The sequence below is a fragment of the Ixodes scapularis genome, unplaced genomic scaffold (assembly GCF_016920785.2).
Source record: "Ixodes scapularis isolate PalLabHiFi unplaced genomic scaffold, ASM1692078v2 PGA_scaffold3__209_contigs__length_174095766, whole genome shotgun sequence".
NCBI classification, from domain to species: Eukaryota; Metazoa; Arthropoda; class Arachnida; order Ixodida; family Ixodidae; genus Ixodes; species Ixodes scapularis.
This window is the reverse complement of record NW_024609868.1, coordinates 93,705,563-93,733,521: the sequence shown is the minus strand read 5'-3', so window position 1 is coordinate 93,733,521 and position 27,959 is coordinate 93,705,563. Positions and strand designations below refer to the sequence as shown.

The 27,959-nt window shown below is 44.8% G+C and overlaps 1 protein-coding gene across 1 annotated transcript in view; it reads left to right on the top strand.

Annotated features, from left to right (window-relative positions):
• Positions 1-27,959, top strand: part of LOC115313152 (2-iminobutanoate/2-iminopropanoate deaminase-like) — a 35,657-nt gene that overhangs the window by 5,707 nt on the left and 1,991 nt on the right. Inside the window, exons 3-6 of the mRNA XM_029972070.2 lie at positions 12,818-12,923; positions 15,599-15,653; positions 24,970-25,038; positions 25,403-25,458. Of these exons, the coding sequence (XP_029827930.2) occupies positions 12,818-12,923; positions 15,599-15,653; positions 24,970-25,038; positions 25,403-25,458 (286 nt within the window). The remainder of the gene's footprint in view (positions 1-12,817; positions 12,924-15,598; positions 15,654-24,969; positions 25,039-25,402; positions 25,459-27,959) is intronic.

The following is a 27,959-nucleotide window of genomic DNA, read 5'->3' as shown; positions in this document are numbered from 1 at the left end:
ATTAAAAAAAAGACAAAAAAAAACACCAGGGGAAGGGACTGGGGATGTGCGCCGATGACGAAAGCTAGTCGTCATCGGCGCACATCCCCATTCCCCGACCCCTGGTGTGTGTTCTTTTTTTTTTAATGGCATTAAACGTTTTCTGAACTGAACTGAGTAGAGTTGCTTGTTGTGCTTGGTCAAGGTAATCTTTGGAGCGGTCTGCTAGCTCCAACAAGGACATTGGCAACGCTTCTTGTGCAAGGCGGGATAGATCTTTTCATGGAGGAGTGAGACTGACTGCACGAAACCACCTGGCTTGCCTATTAAATACAGAGATGTGTTTGCTTCTTCTTCTTCTGAGACCGGATGGACAAGTGCTACTTGTCATCGCATTGATACGGGTGATGCTACTCCGATCAAGCAACAACCCCGAAGAGCTCCGTTAACAAAACGAAGCGAAGTCGGTCACATTATGCGGGAAATCCAACAACAAGATGTCAACGAGCATTCGTCTAATCCTTGATTTTCGCCGGTCGTATTAGTAAAAAAGATATATAAAAAAATATGGCACTTTCAGATTTAGCGTTGACTACCGGCGATTGAACGATGTCGCCAAAAAGGACTTTCATCCTCTCCCCAGGATTGATGACACTTTCGACACAATAGCTGGCTTCTTCCTGGTTTTCTACACTAAATCTCAGGAGCGGCTACTGGCAAGTTGAAATGAATCCCAGAAATCGCAAGAACACAGCATTCTCTACTGGAGATGGTCTGTAGCCTTCCCAAGTGATGCCCTTTGGTCTCTGCAATGCGCCGGCAACGTTTCAGCGCTTAATATACCAAGTCTTGTTTGTTTATATTATTTTTGACATAATTGTCAAGCGGGTTGAGACAAAAGGCGAATACAATCACCTGACTCGGTCCCAACCCTTGTGACAACACTCAACAGCAGGGCACAAATCGAGAGAGAAAAATAAAATAAAAAGCCAGCTCACTGCACCAGTCAAGAAAGAAATTATTTCACCCAGCTAAAGCCACTTCAGCTTACAAATAAGATTTCAAAAATCACACTGATTAATAACAGAACTCACTAGGTATGTACACTAGCAACGTTAAAATATTCCATTAGGTATTTCTTTTTTTTTAATTAAAGATGAAAGTGATTTCCTGGGCCATCTCATACACGCAATAATATTTGTTCAGGATATCTGCAACCTGGTAGGATAATTTTTGAGTAGCATAATTAGTTCTAATTTTTGCTTTTGGAAACTGCTGGTGCCTCAGGTTGTAATTTGTTTGCTTAGATAGGTAGGTCTCGTGAAAGATATTAGGATCAGTGTTAGTTTGTGTATGAATTGTAATCGCCACCTTTCGACAAAAAAAAAAGTTATCTATCGTATATTTTACGTATATTGAAACTATAGGAAGTTGATTGGAACCGGGGCAAATTATCAATTAGCCGAACCGCGCGTTTTTGTAATGTAAGTAATTGCTTAATATTATTTTATGTGGTTGTCCCCCACACCAGTAAACAGTCATAAAGTAGTTTGTCGATTTAACCAGTTTGGGAGAAGTTGTCTGCACCTAAAAAGTAAACCAGTAAATCTAGAAATTTCCTTTCGGAGATCGCTTACTTGGGCAGTCAAATACAAATTTCGTGGAAACGAACGTATATGAAGGATATATTAATTTTGTTAGTAATGGGTTTGTTTTTGCTCTAAAAATTATATACTTAGTTTTGGACGCATTTAGTTCTAACCGATTTGCAGCCAACCACAATTGAAGTTGGTCCAACCAAATGTTCGTCTGTGTTTCCGAAGTATATAAGCAATTACCAGTGAAAAATACATTCGTGTAATCTGCGTATAAAGTTATGTCAGGAGTTTCTGGGATGTTTATTATGTCGTTAACATAAGAAGGAAAAGTATACTGAAGACGAGCTGTTAAGTAGCTGCGGATCAGGCTAAGTGCAGTGCCTCTCGACGTTTGTTTGATATATCTTAAATATACTTGTGCACGGCAAAACGTTTGAAGGATCACTTTATCACCTGTCATCGGTGTTTGACAGTCTCAAGAAAGCGAATTTAGAGCTGAACGCCAAAAAATCGTTCTATTTCGAAAGAGAGTGCCGTACCTGGGTCACATACTGTCTCCAAAAATGGAATAGCGACGGATCCCAAGATTATTGGATGCGTCAAAAATTGGCCTCAACCACAAAGCTAGCGCGAAGTAATGAGCTTTCTTGGCCTAAGCGCATACTACCAACCATTTGGGAAAAAGCTTCGCCACGATTGCCAAACCGCGTTATGCATTGACAGAACAGAACATAAAATTTAAATGGAATGTACACGCCCGAGAGGCTTTCCTCGGCTTAACAATGCCCTTAGTACCCCTCCAGTTCTTGAATTTCTTCGACCAGGATGCAAATTCGTCCTCGACACCGACGCGAGCAACGACAGATTGGGCGCTGTTCTATTCCAGGATTGCTCTGAAAATGTAAATGCTTATTAAAGCCAATTGTTAAAGAAAGTGGAACATAACTATTGCGTTACATTTGGAGGTAACTATTGGCAGTCGTGAAAGCCATGACTCATATCTATTATTACTTGTATGTCGCACAGTTTCTCCTGAGAACATATCACGCATCCAATTACATGGCTTCTCAATTTCAAGACCCCCAAAGGGCAGGTAGCCAGATGGTTGGAAAAACTGCAGCAATACGAGTTCAAGATTGAACATAGAGCTGGCAAAGGACATGCAAACGCGAATGCACTCTCGAGGCGCCCTTGTCTGCCTGGGAACTCTAACGACCGCGTTTCCTGTGGTGGTGGTACACAAACAACAGGATCCCGATCCAACCAACTGGAGTGTCGACGCTTTCCGTGTTCTTCAAAAATCGACAACCATTTACAATCTATTCTCCTGCGAAAACAGGCTGGTCAACTACCAGATTGGAACATGGTTGCACCATGCAGCAGCGTAGTAAAAGCCTACTGGGCTCAATGAGATTCCCTTGTTCTCCAAGATGGACTGCTTTATCGCGTCTGGCAGAGCTAAGACGGAAGGAACAGCACACTCCAGCTGATTTTACCCGAAATTCGTGTTGACACCGCGCCGCGAAAAATTCACAACAGCCCTGCTGGCGGACATCTTAAAATTTACAAGACACTACAAAGAATTCGGGAGAGAATTTATTAGATCGGTTCCACCTGCGACGTGCGCGAATGGTGCAGAAAGTATGACAATTGTGCGTCGCACGAAGGACCACCATCACGAAGCCGAGTGAAGATGATAACGTACAACGCAGGTTCTCCCTTTGTAAGAGTAGCAGTTGATGTTATAGGCCCACTGCCCAAGACGACAGAGGGGAATCGGTATACATAGCCTCCTCTATACTAACCAAGCCTGGCAGAAAGTCACATGACGCGACCGCCAGAAGTGAAAAGGTAGAGCAGCCAGCAACGGATAAGGGCAGAGTTATGTAGCGGGCGCCCCGCACGGCGAGATGCCGAAACACACTACACTTTTTTCCCCCTGTTGTCGAGGGTAAATGGAACGAAACCCCTTCCCCGTTCCTCCGTTTCGGTTTTGTCTGTTTTGTTTGCGCTCAAAATTACTACAGAGATGAGTGGAGCTAGTTGGTTATTTTACATCAAGGGTGGAACCAGCTAAATAATGAGCCTAGATAACCCTGCAACCCCAAGAAAAGCTCTTTCTACAGGGCGCCCTCACGGCTCAGTATAAATAGAAGGAAAAAGGCAACACAATTCAGGATGAAAAAAAATGGGTACGCGTAAGAACTAGTAGAAGAGGAGGACGATTTATTAAAATAGTTGGTAGTCCAGCGGTAGGTTGTCTTTTCCGTTTTTCCTTCCCTAACTGTTCAGCTGATTCCACCCGTAAAGCTCAAAATTCTGGGGCGAACTGCCCCACAATGCCCCACAGCTGGCCACATTGCCACCACCCCCAACCACTTTGTACCTCAACACGTTAGAACAAGGCGACAAAACACTTTGTTTTTTCCTTGGATGCACCTCACACACAATTGCAAGACTGAAGTCCGCAGGTTGGGGGATCGGTGGCCGAGTGGTCTAGCCCACACCAGTTCGGAGCACGTGGAGCAAAAGCTCGCGCTGCAGAACCCAGGGATCCTGGGTTCGAGCCCCACCCCTGCCCGTTTCGGTCTGGATGAGCATCGTACCGGCGTGCGGTCGTGTATCACTACTGCGTGGTGCACGTTAAAGACCCCAGGCTTGCGGTTGTACTGCACTGGCTAAATTGCTCATCTACGGCTGGGAGACTCGTCGCCCCTGTGAGGCAGACCAAGTTCTAGGCTGTATAAACACACACACAACCCAATTTGTTTTGAAGTCCGCAGGGTACCCTGTGTTCTTATTGGTGTCAGTGGTCGAAACTATTCTTAAAGAAATGAAGCAATAGAACTGTGCCAAACAAACACACCGGGACAGGATAAGAAGACCAGTCATCGTTTCTTACATCCACAATTTTTCCCACGGCCTTAAGAAAACAGCGAACAGAGTCAATGTGGATATCGTGTTTTTAGCACCCACCAAACTGTCCAGCCTTTGCAAAAACATCACCACACCCTCAAATCCTGCAATCCGCTGCTCTAAGAAGCATAGGACCAACTTTGTGCCTTGCGTTGAGGGGGTTGTCTATTCATTCCCCATTTCGTGTGGCAGACAATACGTTGGACAAACTGGACAATGCCTAAATGACCGCCTTCGAGAACACTCCAACAACATTGTAAACGCCAACTCTGGCCACTTGGGGATACACTGTCGGTGTTGTGGGTGTGTCGCACATTTCCACAACAGCATCGAAGCCGAGAACACCATACGCCTAGAGGACAAATGTGTTAGTACGCCGTCGATAACATTATCACGAAAAGAGATTAATTATTTAGCCGCAAGTTAGCCTAAGCTTTAGCTGGGAAGTTTTTTACTCATATGTCGTCTTTTTCTGTTTGCAAATCGTCTAAAATCTGAAGAAGTAGAAGCCGAAGTAAAACACGCAATACAAAGTTGTTAGTGAGCGCTCTGTGAGAGGTGTGTTCTTTAGATGAGTGAATGCTTGAGTGACAGTTTTTCGAGTGCGCTAATCGTCGACAAACATGAACAACTAACTCGCCCAATCTCAAGTTCTTACAGCTTTTATTTCTAGTACATCGGGCCCTTTCAATCTTTTTCCTTTGCAACCAAGCGTCTTAATTACGTGGATCGCCATTTGCATCTGTCAAGCACGGTCGTACGGGTACTGCATCCGACTACACATGTTACCTCCTGAAGTCAAGAACCTGTTCGGTGGTTTTGCTCCGACTATAGGCCATGGAAAAAGAATTTGTAAGATTCTCCAGGCAGAATGGCATAGGCAGGCCAGGCATTATAAGAATTGCCTCTTCGTACAAATGCGAAACAACGGAAATTTCCCCCTTCGTAGACAAAGATTGCGTGAAATTTCCCCCTTACTTGGCCAGAATGCAGAACATCTCTGGAGACATACTTTGTGGCATCTCCGCATCGACACCCCTGGAAAAGAGAAAGCCTCGTGCAACCCAGTGCACACAATAGGAGCCGTCACTGTACCAGATTTTGTGCAGCACGTCCTCAGTCTCGGTCCTAAGTTTGCTGTGGAGCCTAAAAAATCGCCACGGAGCTACTTTCCATTGTGAGACAAGTGTCAAGGCAAGCTTCCGAAGCTGAGACTGATCGTTGCACTTCTGAAAGAGTGGACCTACTCCTTCGACGTAAACCACCTGTCAAACCACTACCTGTAAAGAGAGCAGAGCGGTACCTCAAGGAGCATTCCCTAGCACTCATGCCTGCTGACAAACACGGAGGTTTTTGTCCTTATGCACGGAGATACATTCAGCGAAAAGGCAAAAGCAGCAATTTAATCCGTCTTCAACAACCATGACGAGATAGCATTAGGCAACGTAAAACAAGCCGCGAGGCACTTTTGCCAATTGCTTGAACTAAAAAAACTTCGCTCCCACATTGACGGCAGCAAAACGTTATCCTTAGAAGTATTTTTAGTGCAAAAACCCACAAGCCTGACTGCCCCCTAAGAGTCATCGTGTCAGAGCGGAGAACGTGGCAAAAGTCAGTTGCCTTATTCCTACAAAAGAGACTAAATCTTTAACCGTAGACGACCCCTACCTAATCCGAAGTTCCTTTGAAGTCTCCAACTTCCTAGAAGAACGAAAACGCCAAGAGATGCAAGTTTTTTCAATTGACATTAAGGACCTCTATTATGCATTGCCCCAAGACCGGCTCTTAACAAGTATTGAAGACAGCATCGACACCTTTGGTGCTATTGCATTTCAGAATGCTTCGGGCATGCCCCAAAATAAGTTTTTGGAATTGCTTACCATCTATTTTAAATCCACCTTTGCTGCCTGGGATGGACACACTTGCGAAAGAGAGGAGTGTGCATAGGTTCGTGCATTGCACCTATACTCAGCGACCTATATCTTGCACATCTCGATAGGATCCTACAACAGAGGTTAGATGACATCAAAGTAGTGCGCGTGTTTCGATACGTGGACGATTTTCTAATTTTTTTAGCCACCGACGAAAACAATTTTTCAAGCTTGGTGGACAACGTCCTCTCGAAATTTAAAGACTGCATGAGTCCCCTAGAAATCACTCACGAGTTGCCGGTTGAAGGATTCATAAAATTCTTGGATCTCCGACTGGTAATGCTACCTCACCACGTCTGCTGGTTCTATGAACACAGGGGTAAAAAACCACTCCTTCCTTTCAACTCCGCGCTCTCGAAACTCGTGAAAAGAGGCATAGTACGGTCATGCTTTAAGAGCGCAATCGCAAAGTCGTGCTCACATTTCATACAAAAGAGTTTCGACGGGCGAATTGCAAGACTGAAGTCCGCAGAGTACCCTGTGTTCTTATTGGTGTCAGTGGTCGAAACTATTTTTAAAGAAATGAAGCAAGAAAACTGTGTCAAACAAACACACCGGGACATGATAAGAAGACCAGTCATCGTCCCTTACATCCGCAATTTTTCCCACGACCTTAAGAAAACAGCGAACAGAGTCAATGTGGATATCGTGTTTTCAGCACCCACCAAACTGTCCAGCCTTTGCAAAAACATCACCACACCCTCAAATCCTGCAATCCGCTGCTCTAAGAAGCATAGGACCAACTTTGTGCCTTGCGTTGAGGGGGTTGCCTATTCATTCCCCCTTTCCTGTGGCAGACAATAGGTCTGTTCGATTCGCCAGAACTGGCTGAACTAGTTCAGCAGTGCAGGAACTGGTGCATTCGATTCAACCGGAAGTTGCACGGCCGCTGCACTGGCGCGTTCGATTCATCCCAGTTCTGAACGAGTTGAGACCCAGTTCCTCAAAATCTTGCACCGGCTCCGGAGTCAGTTCAGGGCCCGTGCAGAAGCAGACGGCGATAGCAGACGACACTCCTCGTCCATCTCTGCTCGCGGTGCCATTTTTCGCAGCTCAAATGTCTGCAATGTGTAACAATAACGCCGATACGGAGGTTGCGTTTCCTCTCATTTATTATATTAACGTACCCGCGATTGACGCGGAATTTAGATTACAACCGAGGGTAAGAATTCGATTGGTTATGATATTCTGAAAGCGTTTTAGGCACCTGCTCGTGTAGGTTTGGCTCCCTGTGGTAAGTGTTGAAATATTGGCTCACGTAAATTGTTTCTTTTAGATGCTATGTGGGGATCCAAAGTGTTGATATTCTTCATTACAGACACGGGGAAACGTGTTGCACTCTTGATAGTCCCCGCTTTCAGTTGCTCTTGGATGCATACTGACGACTCCGATACATTGCAGAGGTCTGGGATTTAGTACATTGGCCCTCGCATGCCGCGTAGCTGAGCATAAAACTGCATGCTTTGTCCGCTGGTATCTGTGGACGCCCACTAACGTACCTAAAGAAACGCCGAGAATCGGCATTGGCTTGGTAGTTTCACGCAGGTCTTTCTTGAAAATCAGAATAAACGCTTCAACTTGACGCCAAAGTTACGGTCCATAACTGTCTTGGCCAAAACGCTATCGTCAGGCCTTCGTCTTCGAGGTGACCGCTACCGACCGCGCGCTGCCGCCAGTGACTCCCGACGCAAAATCATCCTGATGCCGCAAACCTATCGTCGAAATGCGAAACTCGAGAGACTTGGAGTGAACATACTATTGCTAAATGAATGTGAAGGACACGAACGCTTACGGAAACGACCGGAACCGAACAGCCGTTAAAAATGCAGGCAGAAACACATTTCGTGCAGAAAACATTTTTAGTACACTCGAAAAAAAATATTCACAGAAAATAGTGGTATAATAATTTAAAAATAAGAAAACACAAATGGTCTAATCAAACCGCGATTAATTAAATGTAGCATACAACGTGGCGTGGAGAAACAAGAGCCAGCAGATGCAGACGACACCCTGCGCTTCCGCTCGGAAAGCCGATCACAGCACCAGTCCTTGCGCGGCGGCTGCGCTGGTTCTGCTCCACCGCTGCACGACTCCTGCACCCCTTTGAACTCGGAGAGAACTAGTTCAGAACTTTCTGGCCAAATCGAACAGACCTAATACGTTGGACAAACTGGGCGATGTCTAAATGACTGCCTTCGAGAACACTCCAACAACATTGTAAACGCCAACTCTGGCCACTTGGGGATACACTGTCGGGATTGTGGGTGTGTCGGACATTTCAACAACTGCACCGTGTTGGGCAAAAGTGAAAACCAATTAACAAGGGAAATCATCGAAGCCGAGAACATCATACGCCTAGAGCACTATTGTGTTATTACGCCGCCGATAACATTATCACGAAAAGAGATTAATTATTTAGCCGCAAATTAGCCTAAGCGTTAGCTGGGAAGTTTTTTACTATATGTCGTCTTTTTCTATTTGCAAATCGTCTAAAATCTGAAGAAGTAGAAGCCGAAGTAAAACACGCAATACAAAGTCGTTGGTGAGCGCTGTGCGTGTTCTTTGGGTGAGTGAATGCTTGAGTGACAGTTTTTCGAGTGCGCTAATCGTCGACAAACAAATCCCTGCCCTGACGAAGAAACACTTCACAAGACACAGCCACAGCGACCTCTGAGCGGCCAATGTCACCCACTGCGGAAGGTAGTGAAAGAACCCCTTCTCATGCCTCCACGAAATGTAAATGGTGTGACTTCGAGGTACTCTGCCACCGGGCACATATTTCTCCGACGTACGTTGCCCGTCTCTCGACTGGGGACGTCCGTCCCAACTGTGATCCGCGGAGCCACCTTCGTTCCCTGTCGCAGTTGGCCGAAAATGCACCCTGCAGCGCTGTCGTTCATTACGTTGGCACCAAGGATAGAGGCCTCTGAAGCAAAATAGACGTCGAAACAAAACAGTCGGTTCGTTCCTACGGCTTCTTCCGCTGCGCAGCTGCACAATGCGACGACGAGGCTGAGCACGCTGACGGCGTAGCCTCCTCCATAGTCCTCAGCGGCCGCAATCGTTGTAGCCTCGACATCAGCAGCCAGTCGCATCGGTTTCTCCCAAGCCATAGAGAACAGTGTGTTTCGTGTCCTCGCCGCTCAAAAGTTGTGCGCTCACTACCGCACTCCCCGCAAAATGATCTGTGCTACCAGATCCTCGCGCTCTACATCTGCGACCGGACGCTCTATGGCTAAGTCATCAAACTACCAGAGGCTATGGTTTATCATAATCATTGCTTACTATTTCACTAAAAGGCCAGAAGCCTTTCCAGTACGAGCGTACGACGCAGACACTGTCACCAGCATCTTGGGGGAAATTATTGTTCCAAGATTTTACCACTCCAAATTCATTCCGACCAGGGTAGTACATCCAAGTCGCACTTCTCCAAGGGCGTGCGCACGGCACTCGGAATAACGAAGACGAGTACAACGCCCTTTCATCCCCCCCCCCCCCCCCCCCAGTCAAATGGTACGGTCGAGACTCGAGAGGCTCAACCGCTCCCTCAAGCAGTATCTTTCATTGTTTATCGACGATCACGAAGACACGAAGGGGGGGCGTTTTTTCTACTTACCAACCGGTCAGCTGTTAATTCTGCGACAAACTACACGCCATCGATGTTATTAATGGGTGAAGAGTTGAGGTTGCCTGCGGACATCACTTTCGGCACACCAATGTATCGCATGTATCAACGCCTAAAGGCGTTCATGCATGCGACGGATACATGCGGCGGAGCTCCGCATAACTCAGTGCTCCGACTACTCCCACCATCTGCGCTCAAAACTCGACTGTGTGCGTGACTTCGCATGAAGAAACCTACACCCGAGTAGTGACAGTGAAAGAACTAGATACAACAAGAACGCTCCGGGTCGTTCACTACAGCCAGGAGGTAAAGTGTGGCTGCACCAGCCACGTCACTCCAAAGGTCGTAATTCGAAGCTTCAACCCAACCGCGAGGGCCCCTACGACATCGTTAAGCGACTCAACGACGTGGTTTACCGGCATCGGCATGTCCAGCGTCGTAAACTTCAAGTGGTAAATTTTGATAGTTTAGCCCCATATCACTCTAACTGAAGATTTCTGCAGAACGTCGGGGCGAGGTCCATGTGTCGCGAGGGAGTAGTGAATTTAAAGAGCAAGAAGAGCAGTGTACGAAGCGGGAGGTAGACTAAAAAAAAAGAGGAAGAATAAGCAATGAACTAGGATCCTCGAGTAGTGCCTTGAACGTAACAATATTTTCTCTAGTAATGCCGGTAAAGATAAGAGAAGGGAATGGGGCAAGGAATACGGTTTCGATGGAGAGGAGCAACCCCAAGGACAGTTCAGTGCGGCTGTATTCCGGTTCAATGAGAGAGAAAAAAAATAGGGTAGAAGATTTTTCCCCGTAAGACTGGCGTCCCCCCCCCCCCCCCCCCCCCTTTTTCGATGACAGCCTTAATTCGGGGTTTATCGGTTTTCACCGATTCAGAGAAAACCGCCTCGGCAGTTAATTTTCATAGCTTATTGATACATACAAAAAAAAACGATTTGTAACACACAATTCAGAAAGTACAGTGCTAATCACACTTGTCTATAACACACGAGCGAGCGGCTTTCTCCGGGGAGCGCTAGACTGGTGGCGTTCGCGGAAACTAAGCTAGTCACGTGGCGCAACATGGAACGGCCCGCTCGAGGGGTGTCTTGCCCACTCTATCAGCTGGCGGCGAACGCGGAAGGCTGCTCGCACGCTTTTTACAAACATCATTGCTCGAACAATAAACAAACTGAAGCATGAAGGCGTATCAACGATCTCGTCATCAAAAAACAAAACTATATCACAAAGCACTTTACTTTTATCGCTTATAAAGCTGATAGAGTGGGCAGGACACCCCTCGAGCGGGCCGTTCCATGTTGCGCCACGTGACTAGCTTAGTTCCGCGAATGCCACCAGTCTAGCGCTCCCCGGAGAAAGCCGCTCGCTCGCGCGTTATAGACAAGTGTGATTAGCACTGTACAACATTTTGGAAAGAATCCGGCTTTTTGCATGATGTACACTCCAAAATGTCTGCTAGGATACACCGACCGCAGCCGACGCTACGATAATCCAGCGTGGAGCTAATCGAGCAGCGCCAAAAAAGTGCCCCTTCGCCACGATGTATTGTCTTTGTGCGTTTGCCATCACTGTCGAGACCGGTAACGCACAGTAAATGCGCCGTTATCCTGCGTGTTTTTTTTTTTTTTTTTTTGTACGTGATTGGTTTAGCAGGCGATGGCAGATCGCAAAAACGACGAGCGCAGTGACGCTGCATTCTTGACTCCATTAATCGGTAGCGTCGGGTGCGTAGGAACTCAAGGTGAATCGTAGTATGGGGGGGGGACCAACTCAACTCACAGACGTCACGCCAGTGCGGTGGCGCTGCTGTCAGTACTGCGCATGCGCAGGCGCTTCACTCCTCCCGAATTTGGTTTTTGCGCACGCGCAATGCCCACATCTACGGTGGGCAAAGCGGACATGTTTGTAAACACTGCGTCGTCGTGTTGCTTCACCCAGTCTCAGGTGGTCTAAAAAAATGGTAACTTACACCAGCTCGCCTGCGCCCTAACTGTTTTTTCACTGTGTTGGTGTTGGTATATATATATATAGGGTTTCACAAAATAAAATTTACAAGGCTTTTTTTTTTTTTTTTTACCGCAAAAATAAACTAGGCAACGCCGAACACTCATTCTCCGCCCGAAAGCAGCGCTAGAGGTCACAACCAGATGCCAAGGTTCCAGCCCGATCCGATAACTTAATCGAAAGTTATGCGTGATTTTCTGAAAATTTCAATGGGAAAATGGAGCCCATTTTCGCCCGTTTTCGGTTTTTGGTGCAACAGAGCTCTATGTATTCGAAAACTCCGTCGGCCGCTATTTTCCCATTGAAATTTTCAGACAATCACTTATAACTTTTGAATAAGGTATCAGATCGGGCTGAAACTTTGGCAGGGGTCTTAAACTTTGGCATCTGGTTGTGACCTCTAGCGCTACCTTTGGGCGGAGAATGAGGTTCGGCGATGCCTAGTTTATTTTTGCGATGAAACAAAAACCGTGTAAATTTTCTTTTGTGACACCCTGTAGATATAAGCGGAGCGCAAGTTTGTCCGCTTCTTGAGCGGGGGTTAAGGTGACGTCAGAACGGCGAGCTCTGATTGGCTGCGATTGGAGGGATTTAGTGAGTAGACCTTGAGGCGGCTAGCATTGAGCCCTACCCACTATCCCTCCGTCATGAGCCAGTCGGAGCTCGGTGTTGTGACGTCGGTGCAACCACCGCGCAAGAAGCGGACCAGCTTGCGCCCTGCATTACTCAGCGTATTTTTCTTCTTTCGCACGCAGCTACGGCATCCGCGCAGGTGCCACCACCTATTCTTCTGCCAGCGCTGGGTTCTACCCCAACACAACTAAACTCGTGCCGGGTGGAATCGCTGCGGAGACGCGCCAGGCAAGTTTCACCCGCTTCGCTTTTTTTTTTTTTTTTTTTTTTGTAGCGGAAAATTATGTTTCGTTTCGGGTGGCCTTTTTGTTAACAGTAGTTAGGAGTAATTAACAGACTACAAATTTTCGTCAAAGAATTTCACGACTTCTGACCATACTAGCTGACACTGACACCTTGAGTTAAAAACAAAATGAAAATAACTTGTTTGTTTTTTTCCCGCACTTCAAATAACGACTGTCTCTGTTATTTGAGTTTGGCATTTATTATTGTTGAGCTCGCAAGTACATTATCGGTATGTAGGCACACAGAATAACGATGACGACGATGACATTTGCTTTCGCTCTAATGTTTCGTTGTTGTTTTTTCCACGCGCATTTCAGGCGTGTTTAATTAAGAGCGACTTTAAAAAATTCCGGAAAGCATTAGTGATACTTCAAAAATAAAGCGGGTCAACTGATAACTGTAAATATTGAAAAACAAACACAAAAACAGCAAACTCCCATGAATCCGCCTGTCGTTTCAAAGGCATGCACTGATTCACCTTTGAAATGTACGCACGTTTGACGGAGATATAAGCAATGCAGCGTTTGAACATTTTGTTGTCAGGCCCGCTGATGCCACCTAAGCAGACAAATTTCTCAACTCAAAAAGAAAAACTTGACTAAACATAATTTGAGTGAAATCGCATATTTAAACTAAAGCGTAAAATCGCACCCTGTGCGAAAAACAAATATATAAAATGAGACAAATTTGGAATGTGTGTACTGCATGCAAGCGGTCGCAATTTTGACGATGAAGACCGGGAGTGTGTTTTAGAACGAGCACGGTTTTTACCTGTGCCTGAAGAATGTTACATCATACTATTCCAAAATGCTATACTGTGTCATGCCCGTATGTTGAGTAGACCTTCGAAATACCCAAGTACCGATGAAAACGCTCGGAACTTCGATTCAAGTAAATAATGTAAGGCGTTGACGAACGCCGGTAAAAAAATGCCATCGGTTTAAGGTTTTTCGCTTTAGCAGTTACTGTTGCAGACACCGGCCCGTACGGCGCATGTAATTACATTCGCAGCACGCTCTTTGGTTCTTAGATGATTTGATGAGGTCATTAGCATGATCTGTGGGTAAAACAACTTGTCGTCTGCACAACCCACTTTCATACAGGGGTGGACGTATGGGTCAGGCTGGGGGGGGGGGGGGGGGGGGGGGGGGAGGACTTTTCGTTAAGAACCTCTACCGAAAGAGACATTTGAAACTGGATTATGGAGCGAAAAAATCTAACTGCATTTCTTGCTGGAAACCTAAAATTCAGTTTGCAGACCATTGTGTGCAAACTTAATTTCAGATTTCCAGCAAGAAATCCAGTTAGATTTTACTGTTCCATAATCCAGTTTAAACTTCTTTTTTTTTTTGGTAGGGACGGATGTGACGTCACGAGCGAAGCATTGCCCAGATCCATTTTGTTAACCTAATGTTTGCCATTTCATCAGAAACTACATATTTTTCCCCAAAAAAAGCTGTTGAATTTTGTTTTTACAAAAAAAAAAAAAAAAGAAAAAGTCACTCTTAGAGGGTCTAGGGGGTGAGGGGGGCGGGGGCGGTGGTCGCCGACCCCTTTAGTTTCTTAAAGGGGCTGTGCAACGATATTCAATTGGAATGTTTTTTTGTTCTGTTTCTTTCACTTTACACGAGTTTATTGGCACTAGTGGGACTTAAAGATACTCGCCCGAAACGCCACTGGCCAAGAAACTCTTTTGTTGGGGCGTAATTTCAAGTACAAAAACGAGCCTTTTTATTCAAACTCTCCTTCGCGAAACTTGATGACGTAACTGGGGGATCGAACTGCCCCTCCCCCCCCCCCCCCCAATGACGATATTTGAATGCCACTCCTAGATTGGACCCGAGCATTGCGTGGGCACTCAATTTGGGCTCGTGATAATCGATAGCTCGAGAAGCATTCGTGTAGTGGCCCGTGTCCAATCGCTGAAATGACGACAATAGCCGAACTATTGCACGAAAATAGTCGAACTATTACAATCTCTGGAACTCAGCACGTGTCATGTGCCTTGCCAACCCCAGCACGTGGCTACGATCAACATTGATGGCATATAATCGGCTCCAAATCACTTGGCCGCTTGTTCTGGCTGCGAGTTGAGGGGGAGAACGCTGCTCGTTTTTCTTTAATTTTTTCCCCAACTTCTATTGCGTAGGGTGAAAAACCGAACGCGTGTTTCCTGGGTTATGAACATCAGGAATCCGTTCTAAGCGGTATTTGCGTAAAATACAAAAATCGTTGCATCGCCCCTTTAAATCCGCCCCTACTTTGATGGCAACGGAAGAACGTTGTGGCAGCTTGCTCTCAGCCAGCGCAAAACAGTAGAGCACACAGCAATGGCGGTCAGTGAATACACCCTATTCACAGATCGAAGCAGTCACGAGAACGAGACACGCGGACTACATACAGTGAGCACCAAGTGTACCACGAGGACTCTAGTTCTGTCGGGATCAACAAGTTCCCAGACATTGACGCGTTCGCGAACCGCCAGGAACTTGGTGGCCTTACGAGATGGTATGCATGACTTCTTAAATCTTGACATGTTTACCAACGGCGAGAACACTTTTGAGTTAGACAAGTGTACTGCACGAAATGTGAATTTCAAGTGTTAACTTTGTTTCTAGGTCCTTAAAAATCTTCAGAGTACGTTGGAGGCCGGTCGGATGAACTTCACCAATGGTAAGACTTGGCAGTATTTGGGTTTGTTATCCAGACAGTGGGTTCCGCTAAGTAAAATTAGCCGTACGACGCCAACCAACGAAAATTATAATCTTGGGCGGTGCTCCCCACATTTGGTGAACGATGTATATAGGCATTCAATCTTTAGTTTGAGCAGAAAAAAAAAAGTGAGAGTTAGATGGTTGTCGTATTTACCGTGTGTTTATGAGTTTCGGCTCATATTAGATGAGGGAATTTTTAAAACTTTTTAAAATTCGCTTAGCCCCTCGTCGTAACTTCCGTCAATACTATAATTCCATATATGACCCGTAAAACCAATCATTATATTGCCTCATCTAACGTCCGCCAAGTCTGATACGTACACAGAGAAAATAAACTACGCATTGCCGGACCTTCCTCCAGAAATGTATACATTTAGCACTCCGAATCAGATGTCAAAGTTTCAGAACTAACCTTTATCTCGTTCAAAAGTTATTAGTCATTTTATGAATTTTTCGATGAGAAAATGGGGCCCGTTGGCGGTGGTTCACGTGTCCCCGTATATTCGAAGACTTCTTCGGTCGCCATTTTCCTATGCGGAGCTCAAACTCGTCTGCTGGGTGATTCCACGTCACTTCATGCAATGATGGTCCGGGTCATAATTTTGATATTTTTGTTAAAAATATATGTGAAAGCCATGTTCTTGGGATGAACATTAAGCTATATATGAACGCCGTAACACATTTTTTTTGCTGAGATATAAAATAGAGTAGCTCGTGGCGTGGAAATCGAGAAGATTTCGCTATGCTACTTTGCGCAGTCGTCATTTTCTCATCAAAGCTTTCACGTCACCATAACTTTTTTTAATGCATATTACAAAAGATATACAATACATACACAAAAAAGTAAAAATATCAATAAATTATTTCTATGCAAACAAAACTATCAAATATGGCATAAAAACGCGTTTCAGAGACATATTCACAATTTCTTTTGCAAATAAACCGTTTGGCATAATACTTCACAAAACATATCAAAATGCGCGCCTATAAATATTCTTTACGAATGTATAGAGATAATATGCCTACCCTTAATTGTATTATTGTTATTAACGCGGAAATGCTGCTGATTTCTCGAAATGTGGCAAGATTGGGCGTCAATATTTCACAAACTCCATCTTTTATTTTTTTTTAACTTTCCTTGGCCCTTTGCAGTGACTTGAACTAACTGGTGATGGCAAAACATTGAGTAACATATGACCTCCAAACGGGAAAAGCTACGACACACCTTCACTCGGAGCGAGCCGACGTTTTCGTCATAGCGGCTTTGCCGCACAGCACCAAATATTTTGAGCGTTAGTTATGGCATGTCTTTAATATTTTTCAAATTCTTTTTTTCAGAAGGGGTTTGTATAACTGACACGAAAATGTACTTTAGGCTGGAATACCATTACTTAGCTTACAATTCACAAAAACAAAACGGCCCCACTCTGCAAACTCGCTAACTATGCATACCTAAGCTTAAAACTCTCAGTTGCGCAAGTGGCCATGTATACATCCGGCCTCTCGGCATATGATGACTTCCACAGATGAGGTGCCTGGATTCCTCTCACAGGTTTTACGGTGGCCCACTCTACTTGCTTCACCGCACGAAACTCTCGAACCCGTTCCGCAGACAGGTGGAACATGCAGACATATGTTACTTTTTCACGCAGCACTTCCACAAAGTCTTTAGCGGTGACAATCGTTGAGTTGAGCTAAGATCTCAAGTTGGTGAGCGTTGCGTGGTGTTTAAGAGCACCACCTACTCCATCACAAGCGCTTTTTCCGTGTCCAGTGGCTGAAAAGATCCATCTTGCCAAAGAGTACGGCTTCCGAGATAATTCGTGCAATTGGAAGCGATTCTTGAAATGCGCCGCCGCTCCGTCTGATACAAAAATTATTTCAGAAAAGAGCGGGTAATGTTCATCAACATACTCTTCTATGGCTTTTGTGGCTAGAAGAGCGTGAGCTGTGTCATGTGTCGTGTCATCGCTGACAACGGCAAAGCTTTCCGTGCCTTGCGTGGACGTAACCACACATGTGAAGAGAGACACTTGAGTTTTTTTCCAATGAAAACTCTGCACTTCGGTTGGGAAGATGACTGTCCAATTTTCCGCAAAATCGAAGTGGAACATCACTGCCTTGGGTGGTAAGGCGGTTCTTGTGTCACGTATCAGGCTTCGTTGAAGGTCACGGATGTAAGAATGCCTCATATACTTTTCGCTCCATGACTCCAGTTCCTTTAGGAAAGCGGAAGTGTCCAAACCTTTTTGACGAGTTCGCCGGCGTCCCATAACGCGTAACAGATCTCCTCGTCTTCGTCGAGATGGAGCGACTGCAGCGAGATGCTCTGCATTTTTGGGCCTTTTTCGCAACGGCGCAGGAAGCAATCGTTTTGTGGAGCGCTGCAGATGTAGATGCGCTTGAAGTCGCCTTCAGTAAGTGTCTCCTGTGAGGCATTTGTTATTGCCGTTAAAAGCAACTGAAAATTGACGCAATATATGCAAGCGCACACCTCATGCTCGGGACTCTTTTTTACCCATTTTGGTCGTAGGGAATAGAACTTAGAGATGCCTAGTTCTCGATGGGGATGGTCCTTCCTAAACAGCTGGTAAGCTTCCTTAATAGAGCGGATCATAAACCTTTTTTACGGCTTTGGTCTTGTTGTCGTTGATCATGGCTTTGACGACGTCCTTTTTGTTGGGGCTTTGAATAGAGCATGCGAGGTCGTCGGGTGTGTAGTACTCAAGTGCAACTCTCACGTCTTCGGCATTCGCCTTTTTCCCCATGTAGGGATCAGGGGTTGCCCATACACCACCTTTACGCTTCAGTTTTCTTGTTTGATCAATCATGTAGGCAGTCGCTTCTGGCACCAGACGCAATATTTCTTTTTTCGAGATGCTTGGTGGCAGAAGCGTGTACAATCGCTTCCGTTCCTGGTGGGAACTGCATGCCTTCAGCGCTTCGTGGAACGCGTCAAACCACTCCGCGCAGTGCTCACAACTGTCTTCGCCGGTTTTCATGCCATAAACGCCTGACAGCTTTCTTCTAATCGAAGAACTCACTTGAGCTTGTTTTTTCTTCAAATATTCTTCGCGCCTTTTTTTTTTACGGTTTTACGTGGTTTCAATGGAGTTACCGACGGACTAGCAGCACACAATTCTTGACTCACTTCAGCCAGAACTTCATCAGAGTCCCAGAAAGAAGGGTCTGATGTACTCACGTTGTGAGGAGAAGCAATCTCATTCTGGAGGTATTTGTAGCAATGTTGGCTTAAAAGGTCAGATTCGTTCACTGTCCGTGGAGCCAGTAGCTTTTCCAACCGCACTTTGTTGAGTCTCCCTACCGATACGAGGTGCTTATCGCTGTACACTTTCTTCTTGTGTCTCCGTAGATAGTCCATACAGAACAATCGCACGGTGCTGAATCGTTGGGACATGGCTGTTTGATTTGACACTAGGCTCTTACTCGCTTCGTAAATGACAGAACTTCAAACGTCCTCGCAAACGCCTATTCGAAAGGTTCTGAATTCCTCTCTCCCGGCTCCGAATATCCGGTCAGAGTTCGGAAAGAAAATGTCCTTGTGGTTATCAACTTCTGTCTTCCATTGTAGATATAATCGGTGCGTCGCGCATGGTTAAGCTGGTGTTGTTTGTTCGTAGTACCACTTATTGAGCACCAAAGACACCGAGTCTCCTGTAAGCATAGCGATAGTCAGCCGTCTTTTTTTCTTTTTCTTTTACCTTCTAAAAGATTTTTATATTGTAATGTTTTTGGGGTTTTCGGTGTTGGAGTGTAGTTTGTGTGTGTGTGTCTGTGTGTGTGTGTGTTGGGGAAGAAGGTTACGGCAGTAAAATAGAAGAGGGGGTTAGAGGTTCGGTCTCGGTCGGTTCGCATAGCGTGGTGCAACCCATCTGTTCAGGTCCTTGGGAGAGGTGCCCGTTCCCGTTGCTGTCCTTAACCTTGGAGTGATTTAGTTTGTCTGGTTAGATTCGGTCAAGTCTTTGCGGTCGCATGTCTCGATCTTCCCTATTTTATTTCTTTCCGCGTGGACATGCATTTATTGTCGTTCTTCTTGTGAATAAGTTCAGCTGCGTTTGAGAGTTCGTTTCGCACTGTCCGTTATTTTTGGTTTTCCTCGTCTCTCGGTTTAGATTGAAATGTTTCCTGACCAACTGACATGCATATTTTCCCTTACAACTACTCTCAGCTTATTTTGCCGTAACTGACTCTTCACAGCTTTCGGTTTCAAGGCAATGTGATGTGCTTACGATTACTAAGTACCGCAAGCAGTGACGTTCGCAGGCGTTTCTTGCTCGTGTCAAGGGGCGGGAAGAAGAGGGCAGGGCGGGGGAGGGGGGGTATAGTCACACAACGATAAAGCAATGCTCGGAACAGCACGACTTTCCGCTCTCCACGACAGAGTCCCGCTTTCCAGCTTTTGACGCTTCCATGAAGGGGACGTTATGCGGCAAAGCCGCTATAACGAGACGTCGGCTCGCTCCAAGTGAAGGTTTGTCGCAGCTTTTCCCGTTCGGAGGTCATATGTTGCTCAATGTTTTGCCATCACAGGTTAGTTCATGTCACTGCAAACTGCCAAGGGGAATTTAAAAAAAAAAAAAATGAAAGATGGAGTTTTTTAAATATCGACGCCCAATCTTGACACATTTTGTGAAATCAGTCGCATTTCCGCGTTAATAACAAGAAGACAATTAAGGGTGGGCATATTATCTTTATACATTCATAAAGATAATTCAAAAGCGCGCATTTTGATATGTTTTGTAAAGTATTATAGAAGATAGTTTATTCTCAAAAAATTCTGAATATGTCTCTAAAACGTGTTTTTATGCCATGTTTGACTTTTTTGTTTGCATAGAAGTATGTTATTGATATTTTTACTTTTTTGGGTATGTGTTGTATATCTCTCGCGAAATTTATTAAAAAAGTTATGGTAACGTGAAAGTTTCGATGAGAAAACGACGACTGTGCAAAGTAGCATAGTGAAATTTTCTCAATTTCCACGCCTCGAGCTTGTCTATTTTATATCTCAGCGAAAAAAAACGTTACGGCGTTCATATATAGCGGAATGTTCCTCCCAAGAGCATGGCTTTCATATATATTTTTAACAAAAATATCAAAATTATGACCCGGACCACCATTGCATGAACTGACGTGGAATCACCCTGCTACTTTTGCAGGGGTTGTGGTGACGTCAGAACGCCGAGCTCTGATTGGTTCTGACCGAAGGATAATGCGTAGGCCTCAAGGCAGCTTGCTTTGAGGTCTACCCACTATTCTTCAATCAGAACCAATCAGGGCTCGGCGTTCTGACGTCACCACAATCTGCAAAAGAAGCAGATGAACTTGCGCTCCGCATTGAAAAATTAAGGAAATCTCGTGACATTTCCATAAGATAACAGTTGGTTCTGAAACTTTGACTTTGGCATCAAGTTCAGACCGCTAGAGCTACTTTTCGGTGGAAACTGGGCGTTTAACAAAACGTAATTTTTTTTTTTTAAAAAAGTTTGTTGTGCACACTTGTACATAGTGAAGTCGGCACCTGCGTAACCCTCGCATCTTTTACATCTTAACATATATATATAAACATCTGTTTGAACTCGAAGTAAAATCAAACATCCCTTATAGAGTCATAACTATCAATTGTTTTTTTTTAATTCGTCCAGCTTGGTGGAATTATTAAAGAAATGTGGCGTTAAATACAGCAGGAATTGGCCAATTTATTGGGTACGATACTTCCTGCGCAGCAGTGCTCCCCCGCCGCACCTCTTTTACGAACGATGCGCACCCACAGGTTTTACGGATGGTGATTCTGTAGCCGATTAAGTCGGGTTTCTAAACTCTCGCTCATCCGCCATATTCCAGACCCTGTCCTGTCTGACATAAAAAAAAAATATCTTTATAATTTTTTTGGGCCAAAACGAATTTAATAAAAAAATGAAAGCCGTTTACAACTCCATGTAACGCCGAATTAGAGCTCAGCTCTTGAGGAGGAGGAGGGAAGGGTACAGAGGGTCACCTGTTCTCGGAGGGGGGGGGGGGGGGGTGTCACGTGACCTGGGAAGGGGGCGGGGTGTCACGTTACCTCGGGGGGTGGGGGGATTCACGTGACCCCCCCAGAAAAATTTTTCCGCCAGATTTAGGGGGTATATTTTCCGCTAGATTTAGCGGGAATTTTTTTCCGCTAGATTTAGCGGGAAAATTTCTTCTCCTAGATTTAGCGGGGAAATTTTTCCGCTAGATTTAGCGGGGAAATTTTTCCGCTAGATTTAGCGGGGAATTTTTCCGCTAAATTTAGCGCGGAAATTTTTTCCGCTACATTTAGCGGGGAAATTTTTCCGCTAGATTTAGCGGGGAATTTTTTTCCGCTAGATTTAGCGGGGAAATTTTTTCGCTAGATTTAGCTGGGAAATGTTTCCGCTAGATTTAGCTGGGAAATGTTTCCGCTAGATTTAGTGGAGAAATATTTCCGCTAGAATTAGCGGGGAAATTTTTCCGTTAGATTTAGCGGGGAAATTTACCCCTAATGCACCGCGCGGTTACGCCGACGGCGACGGCGACGCCGCTCAAGCCGGAAACGGGCGCCTAAGAGCTACGCTCTAAAACAAAAGTGAAGTCAAAAACACCTTCCCGGAGTTCATCAACTTCAAGAATCCTTAGGAAAGTGTTATTTATAATTTCGTCAATTGACCAAGATTACTCACTTTAATTCAATTTGTTTTGAAGCCATGTTTTGTGTTGATTTATAACAGAACACTTGAAGAAAGAATTTTTCTAAATTCCATCGAAACATTCGGAAGTATACCGAATACTTAAAAATGTGTGACTGCCCAGCGTTAAGCAATAAAGGGCAAGACGAGTTCCCAGAACAAATATTAAATGCCCCCCCCCCCCCCCCCCTCAGAAAAGAAAAAAGAAAGTCCGACACGGCGTTACGAATGCCCAATGAGTGTGTACGTTTGTATCTTCGTGCGTAAGAGAGGGCGCTGATGGAGGACACAGAAAGAGGGGGGAGGGGTGTTGTTCAGTTCAGTTCAGTCTCGGGGTTTTTTCAAGGGCACTTCAGTCAAGTGCATTACATGACAGGGGGGAATCTAGTGCAAAAATAATTATGAGTGAAGGTTTCCGAAAAGCATGGGCGCGTACTTGCCGTATTGTATGGATACGAAATAGTTGGCGTAACGGACCTTTTCCCATAAAGTTTTTGCGCATGCGTACACCCCCTCTCTTCCGGCCTTGCTTGCCGCTGTCCCCAATTTCGGATGGCACCGCCCCGCACGACCTACATACTCAGAACCTATCTTTGCGCGTACTCCGTCTTTACAAGAAGCTCGTTTTTAGGTATCGGTAACACGCGGAATAAGAAGCAATGGAACGCGATGCCACGCCACGATGCCAATGTGTTTTGACGGGTCGCCCTTCCTTTGTAGTTCGCTGACAACTCGCAGACGGCGCTCGTCACTCGAAAAAGGTCCAATTTGAGGACAGAGTTTCTAACCCCATGGCAATATGTTGGAGGCTAACGTAATCTATTGGCCATTAATGATTTAAAAAAGGGCTCTCTGCAACGGTTTACGAGCCCTTTTAGGTAACCACTATCTAAGCATGGAACTATAACTTGAATTAAGACGTAAGGAGCGTGTTGGTAGAGACTTAAAAAAAACACAGAAAGAGTAAACACAAAGAGGACAGGAACACAGACGAGTATGTATCTGAAAGGTATACGTGCTCGCCCCTGCTCTTGTCCTCTTTGTGTTTATTCTTCGTGCGTTTTCGTTAACAAAAACTATTCTCTGAATTTATTCTGTCCAGCGGGACGTCTAGGCTTTCCAGGAAGGGAGACTTGTAACCTTTATGTGTTCGCATAAAATTAACTGAGTTTTCATGGCCGTACAATCGAGGCTACTTTACATGTATTTTTAACGAACAAGTAGATATTATCATTCCACTTTTTTTAACCCATAATTGCTCTAAAGGGATGACACTGGTACACCTGGAGATCTTTATTGCGGCAGAGGGATAAACCCATGGAGTCATTATAATGTACGCTAGAGGTTCAAATGGCTGTGCTGTGGCAAATTGAAGCAGACAGCAGCCAGTCGAAAATTGACTTCCGGTAATGCATTTCTATGGGAAAAAATGAGTGCATTTTCTCCCTGCGCTTGATTATAAGAGCAAATATCACTAATAATTCGTACGTAATAGGTAGATTAGAATAGTTATCATTCACGCAGACGAAATGTTTGGTCAGTTACGGCGGTCTTCTTTTTGAAATCATGGCATTAAAACGGTGCAAAAACAGCTTCATACGTGCATTTAAGTGCACTGTCAGACACTGTTAGCGAGAACACGGCGTCGGCTCTTTTCAGCGTGGGGGATATGCGTGCCAAACGAACGAAGGACATCTGGAAAACCAAGAGCAAGAACTACGCAGTAAACACTGGATTAGTAACTCCCTGTGCATGTATACGATCAAAATAAATTGAAGACCACGTTATAGAGATAGCTAGAGTTCGATTTTATATAATTAAGTACTGCTTTATTCTTTCTACTTATGCGAAGATACTTATTGTGCATTCAAAACATCACCCGCAGGCTCGAAAATAGAAAGGCGTCAGAGAACCAGTGCCCGATACAAGCTGCCCGACGTAGGAAATAATAGAGAAAAACACCTTTCATAACCCACGTACTTTATACTTTACGTTTCGAATGTTTTTAACCGCTCGTAAAGATGCATGATGGGGACATTTTTATATAGAGACAGTACGAGCATATCCGCAATATATAAGCGTCACCAGAATGCTAGTGAACTTTGAACACTTTCTAGATTATTTTCGATTTTAATTTTTCTTAGACACATCGCACGTTTTTAAATACCTGCTATGGAACAGAGGTCTGGGCCTGAAATATAGCGAAGAAAAATGATGTAACTAAAGCAATTACACTTTTACGGTGTTAATAAAGGTACACACTATTCAGTACGACACAAATAACAAAAGGTATCCATGTTTGTTTTTGTTTTTTTTCGGCGAAGAGACTAAATGCACTCGCGCAAAAATAGACTGATTGATGTCTGCTTCAATTATGCTCCGGAAGTCGCATAGACACTAGCACCAGTTGACCCCTGTTTGCCAGTGCATGGGAAAGTATCGCCAGTCAACTTCGACTTTTTGTGCTCTATAGATTGCATGCGAGTTGTTTCCTGGTGTCTACTTTTCACCTTGAATTTTCTAACAGTAAACCTTGTGTTTTGTTTTGTTATCTTTCCGATCCTGCAGTCGTGAGCACGAGAGTGTTGCTGGCCAACTGGAAGGACTACGACGCGATGAACCAAGTGTACCGCGAATGTAAGGGTAGATACGAATTACACCGGACGTTCCTCCACGCAGTAAAAATTAAATTAAAAAAATGCTAGCTCGATAACTATTATAAATAACGGGGGCACAAAATGTGTTGAGCTACCATAGGCATGAAGCGTGAGGGTTATGCATGCTGTCTGCGTGACATGGGGGTGGGGCGGATATCTGCGGAGGTAGCGTAACCCTACACTTTGTGTGCATGGTAGTTTCTGTGTCCTCAGGTTTATGTCAACGTGATCAAGCTAGTGTAAATGTTTGACTTTATAAACCAAAATTGTGGCCGTCTCCACGCACCTGCTATACGCTGCGTGCATGGGAGTGACCCATTCTGATTGCCTTTCTGGGGATTCAGTCTTTCCAGAAGACTATCCTGCCAGGTCGGTGGCCCAAGTCGGGTTGCCAGCACCGGTAAGACGAAAATGAACTCCTCCGAATGCCCAAGTTTGTTCCTATATATGGCAGCGACGCGGGTTGTAAAAGACTCAGTGAGGAGTGTTAGTCCTATTTTTTTTAAGGAGACTGACAGGAATAAATGCCATTGTTTTACTGTACAAAAAAAGACAAAAAGTTTACAAATTAATGTGAAATGACAAGCTCAGGAATGACGAGTTTTTCTTTAGAATCGTCAGTCTTGTTGCAAATGACGATTTTGTGGGCCTTCCTTTGTTGGCTGCAAGGACTGATGCGAGACGTTCGTACACCCCAACCTGTGCCTGTCCAACACCTCATGTTGTCCCCGACGGCTTAAGAGACCCGGTGATTGGTTTCACGGAGTTCATTGGCTCCGAGACGATAACCAGGTGCCTGGGACACGTCACGCCCTTGCGTTTCCAGTCGGGGACTACACACGCCTTGCACGTGACGTCATATCGCACCATACCAGCCGCCATCGCTCTGGACCCAGCTCCGGTGCCCGTACCTTCTGCAGCATACATCTTTGCACCATCGAATTTGCTAATTTCGGCAAAGCTGGCCGTGAAGAAGAAACGGGATGCCGCGAACTTTTTTCGCACCGAAGTTTCGATAATCGAATCAAGCGATTCGAAAAGTTCGAAAGATTTCGCTTGTTAAACTAACACGTTCGACGCTTTTCGAACCGTCGAACTTATTAGGCTAAAAAATTCGATCTTTTTCAAACTTTCGTACTTATCACGCCGCAAAATTTGATGCTTGTCGAACTTTCGAATTGGATAGACAAAAAAATTCGATGATTTTCGAACTTCTAACTTCCTACGTTAAGGAATTCGATCATTTTCGAACTTATTTATCAAAAAAATTGAAAAGTTTCGAGCTTTCGAATCTTTAAAAGTCAAAAGTTCGACTACCTTCGACCTTTAGGGTAAAAGTTCGACGTTCGTCTAACTTCGAAAGACCGGCGGGCGGCTTCCCTTGAATTCAAATATGAGTTACATTTGTAATTTTTTTTCTCGAATTTTAGCATGCGGTGCTGCGTTCCTTACGAAAGACAATGCCGTTTATTTCAATGTTCTGGCTCGCTTAGTTTTAAATAAATAAACTCCCGAAGGGGCAAGGAAGGACGACGGGTTTTTGACGATTGTCGTTTGCGCCATAAGCTATTTATGGCAGAGATGTTAAACTTTTTTTAAGAATGATCTATGTATAGCCTAAGTGCCGTCTTAAGATTATTGTTATTCAAGGTGAGTTTCCAAGAAATGTCCAAATGTATCTACGGGCAATTATGCCGTAAACTTGGTATTTATTTTCGTCTAAGATGTTGGAGGTGTCGCATCTAAATTAACACCACAGACAGTACATATATTGCCATCTGCAGAATACAAAATAATGTATTTATTGTTTTGTTTTTTCACGTTAAGGAATAAATTAACTCATGGGAGAAGAGTTCTAATATTGTTCAAGTTCCGCATGTCATTAAAAGAAAACTTTTTTTTTTTTTTCTCGCTTCACGTTCCTGGGACGTGTTTCTTTTAGTCTATACAGATTTTGGTAGGAGAAACTTGTTTCGAAGTTCTGAGCCCCTGAATATGCAAGAATACAACACTTCCGGTAAACTCTTGATAGTCTTTTTTTTTTTCTCCAGCTTTTTATCCCCACATATAATATGCTGTTTTTTTTTTTTTCTTTTTTTTTTTTTTTTATTTATTTATTAATTGCACAATTATTCAGGTCGAAAAGACATACCTTTGAACTTCCGAACCACTAAGCATGTGACAAGTAGTGTCTTCTGGCAACGAGTTTTCGACAATGACCATCTACGCGATCTTTTAAGCAGTGAAGAGCGACAGTAGCTACACATATGCATAAATAATTTGAGATTAAAATAAGCTCGACCACGCCCTCTTTCCCCGCATTGTTTTCTTTAACAGTCCGAAATATCTGAAAAGGGGGGGGGGGGGGGAGAAAGATTGGAGCCCCCTTAGCTCAACTTACAGGGGCAGCTCAGCGAATGACGATGCCAAAACATATGCTTAGACCAAAAAACACAGTCTGAGTTGTGACATTAAGCAATGCAAAACGTCACGCTTGCATTGCTTAATGTCACAACTCAGTCTACGTTTTTTGGTCTAAACAGATGTTTCGGCATCGTCATTCGCTAAGCTGCCTCCGAAAGTTGCGCTGATTGTTCTCCGCGTATTGTGCGTAAAAGTAGACGCACAGACTTTTTTTAGAATGTATACGGCGAGCAAGTATTCCAAAATGCGTGTTTGGCGCAGCGGAAAGCGACGAGGGGCACGCCAATCAAAGAGCACCATGGAGAACGGGCAGGGAACGCGCGATGACGAGGCAGTCAAGCGCGCGCCTCATTGCTTGAGGCAGGGAAAGAGAAAGCGGGGGCGAGAAATCCGGCGGCTCTGATTGGCCGGCGCCAAGGTCAAGTGTCCAGCTTATAGAGCCCCTGGCGGGTAAAGAAACGTACGAGGTGCGCAAGG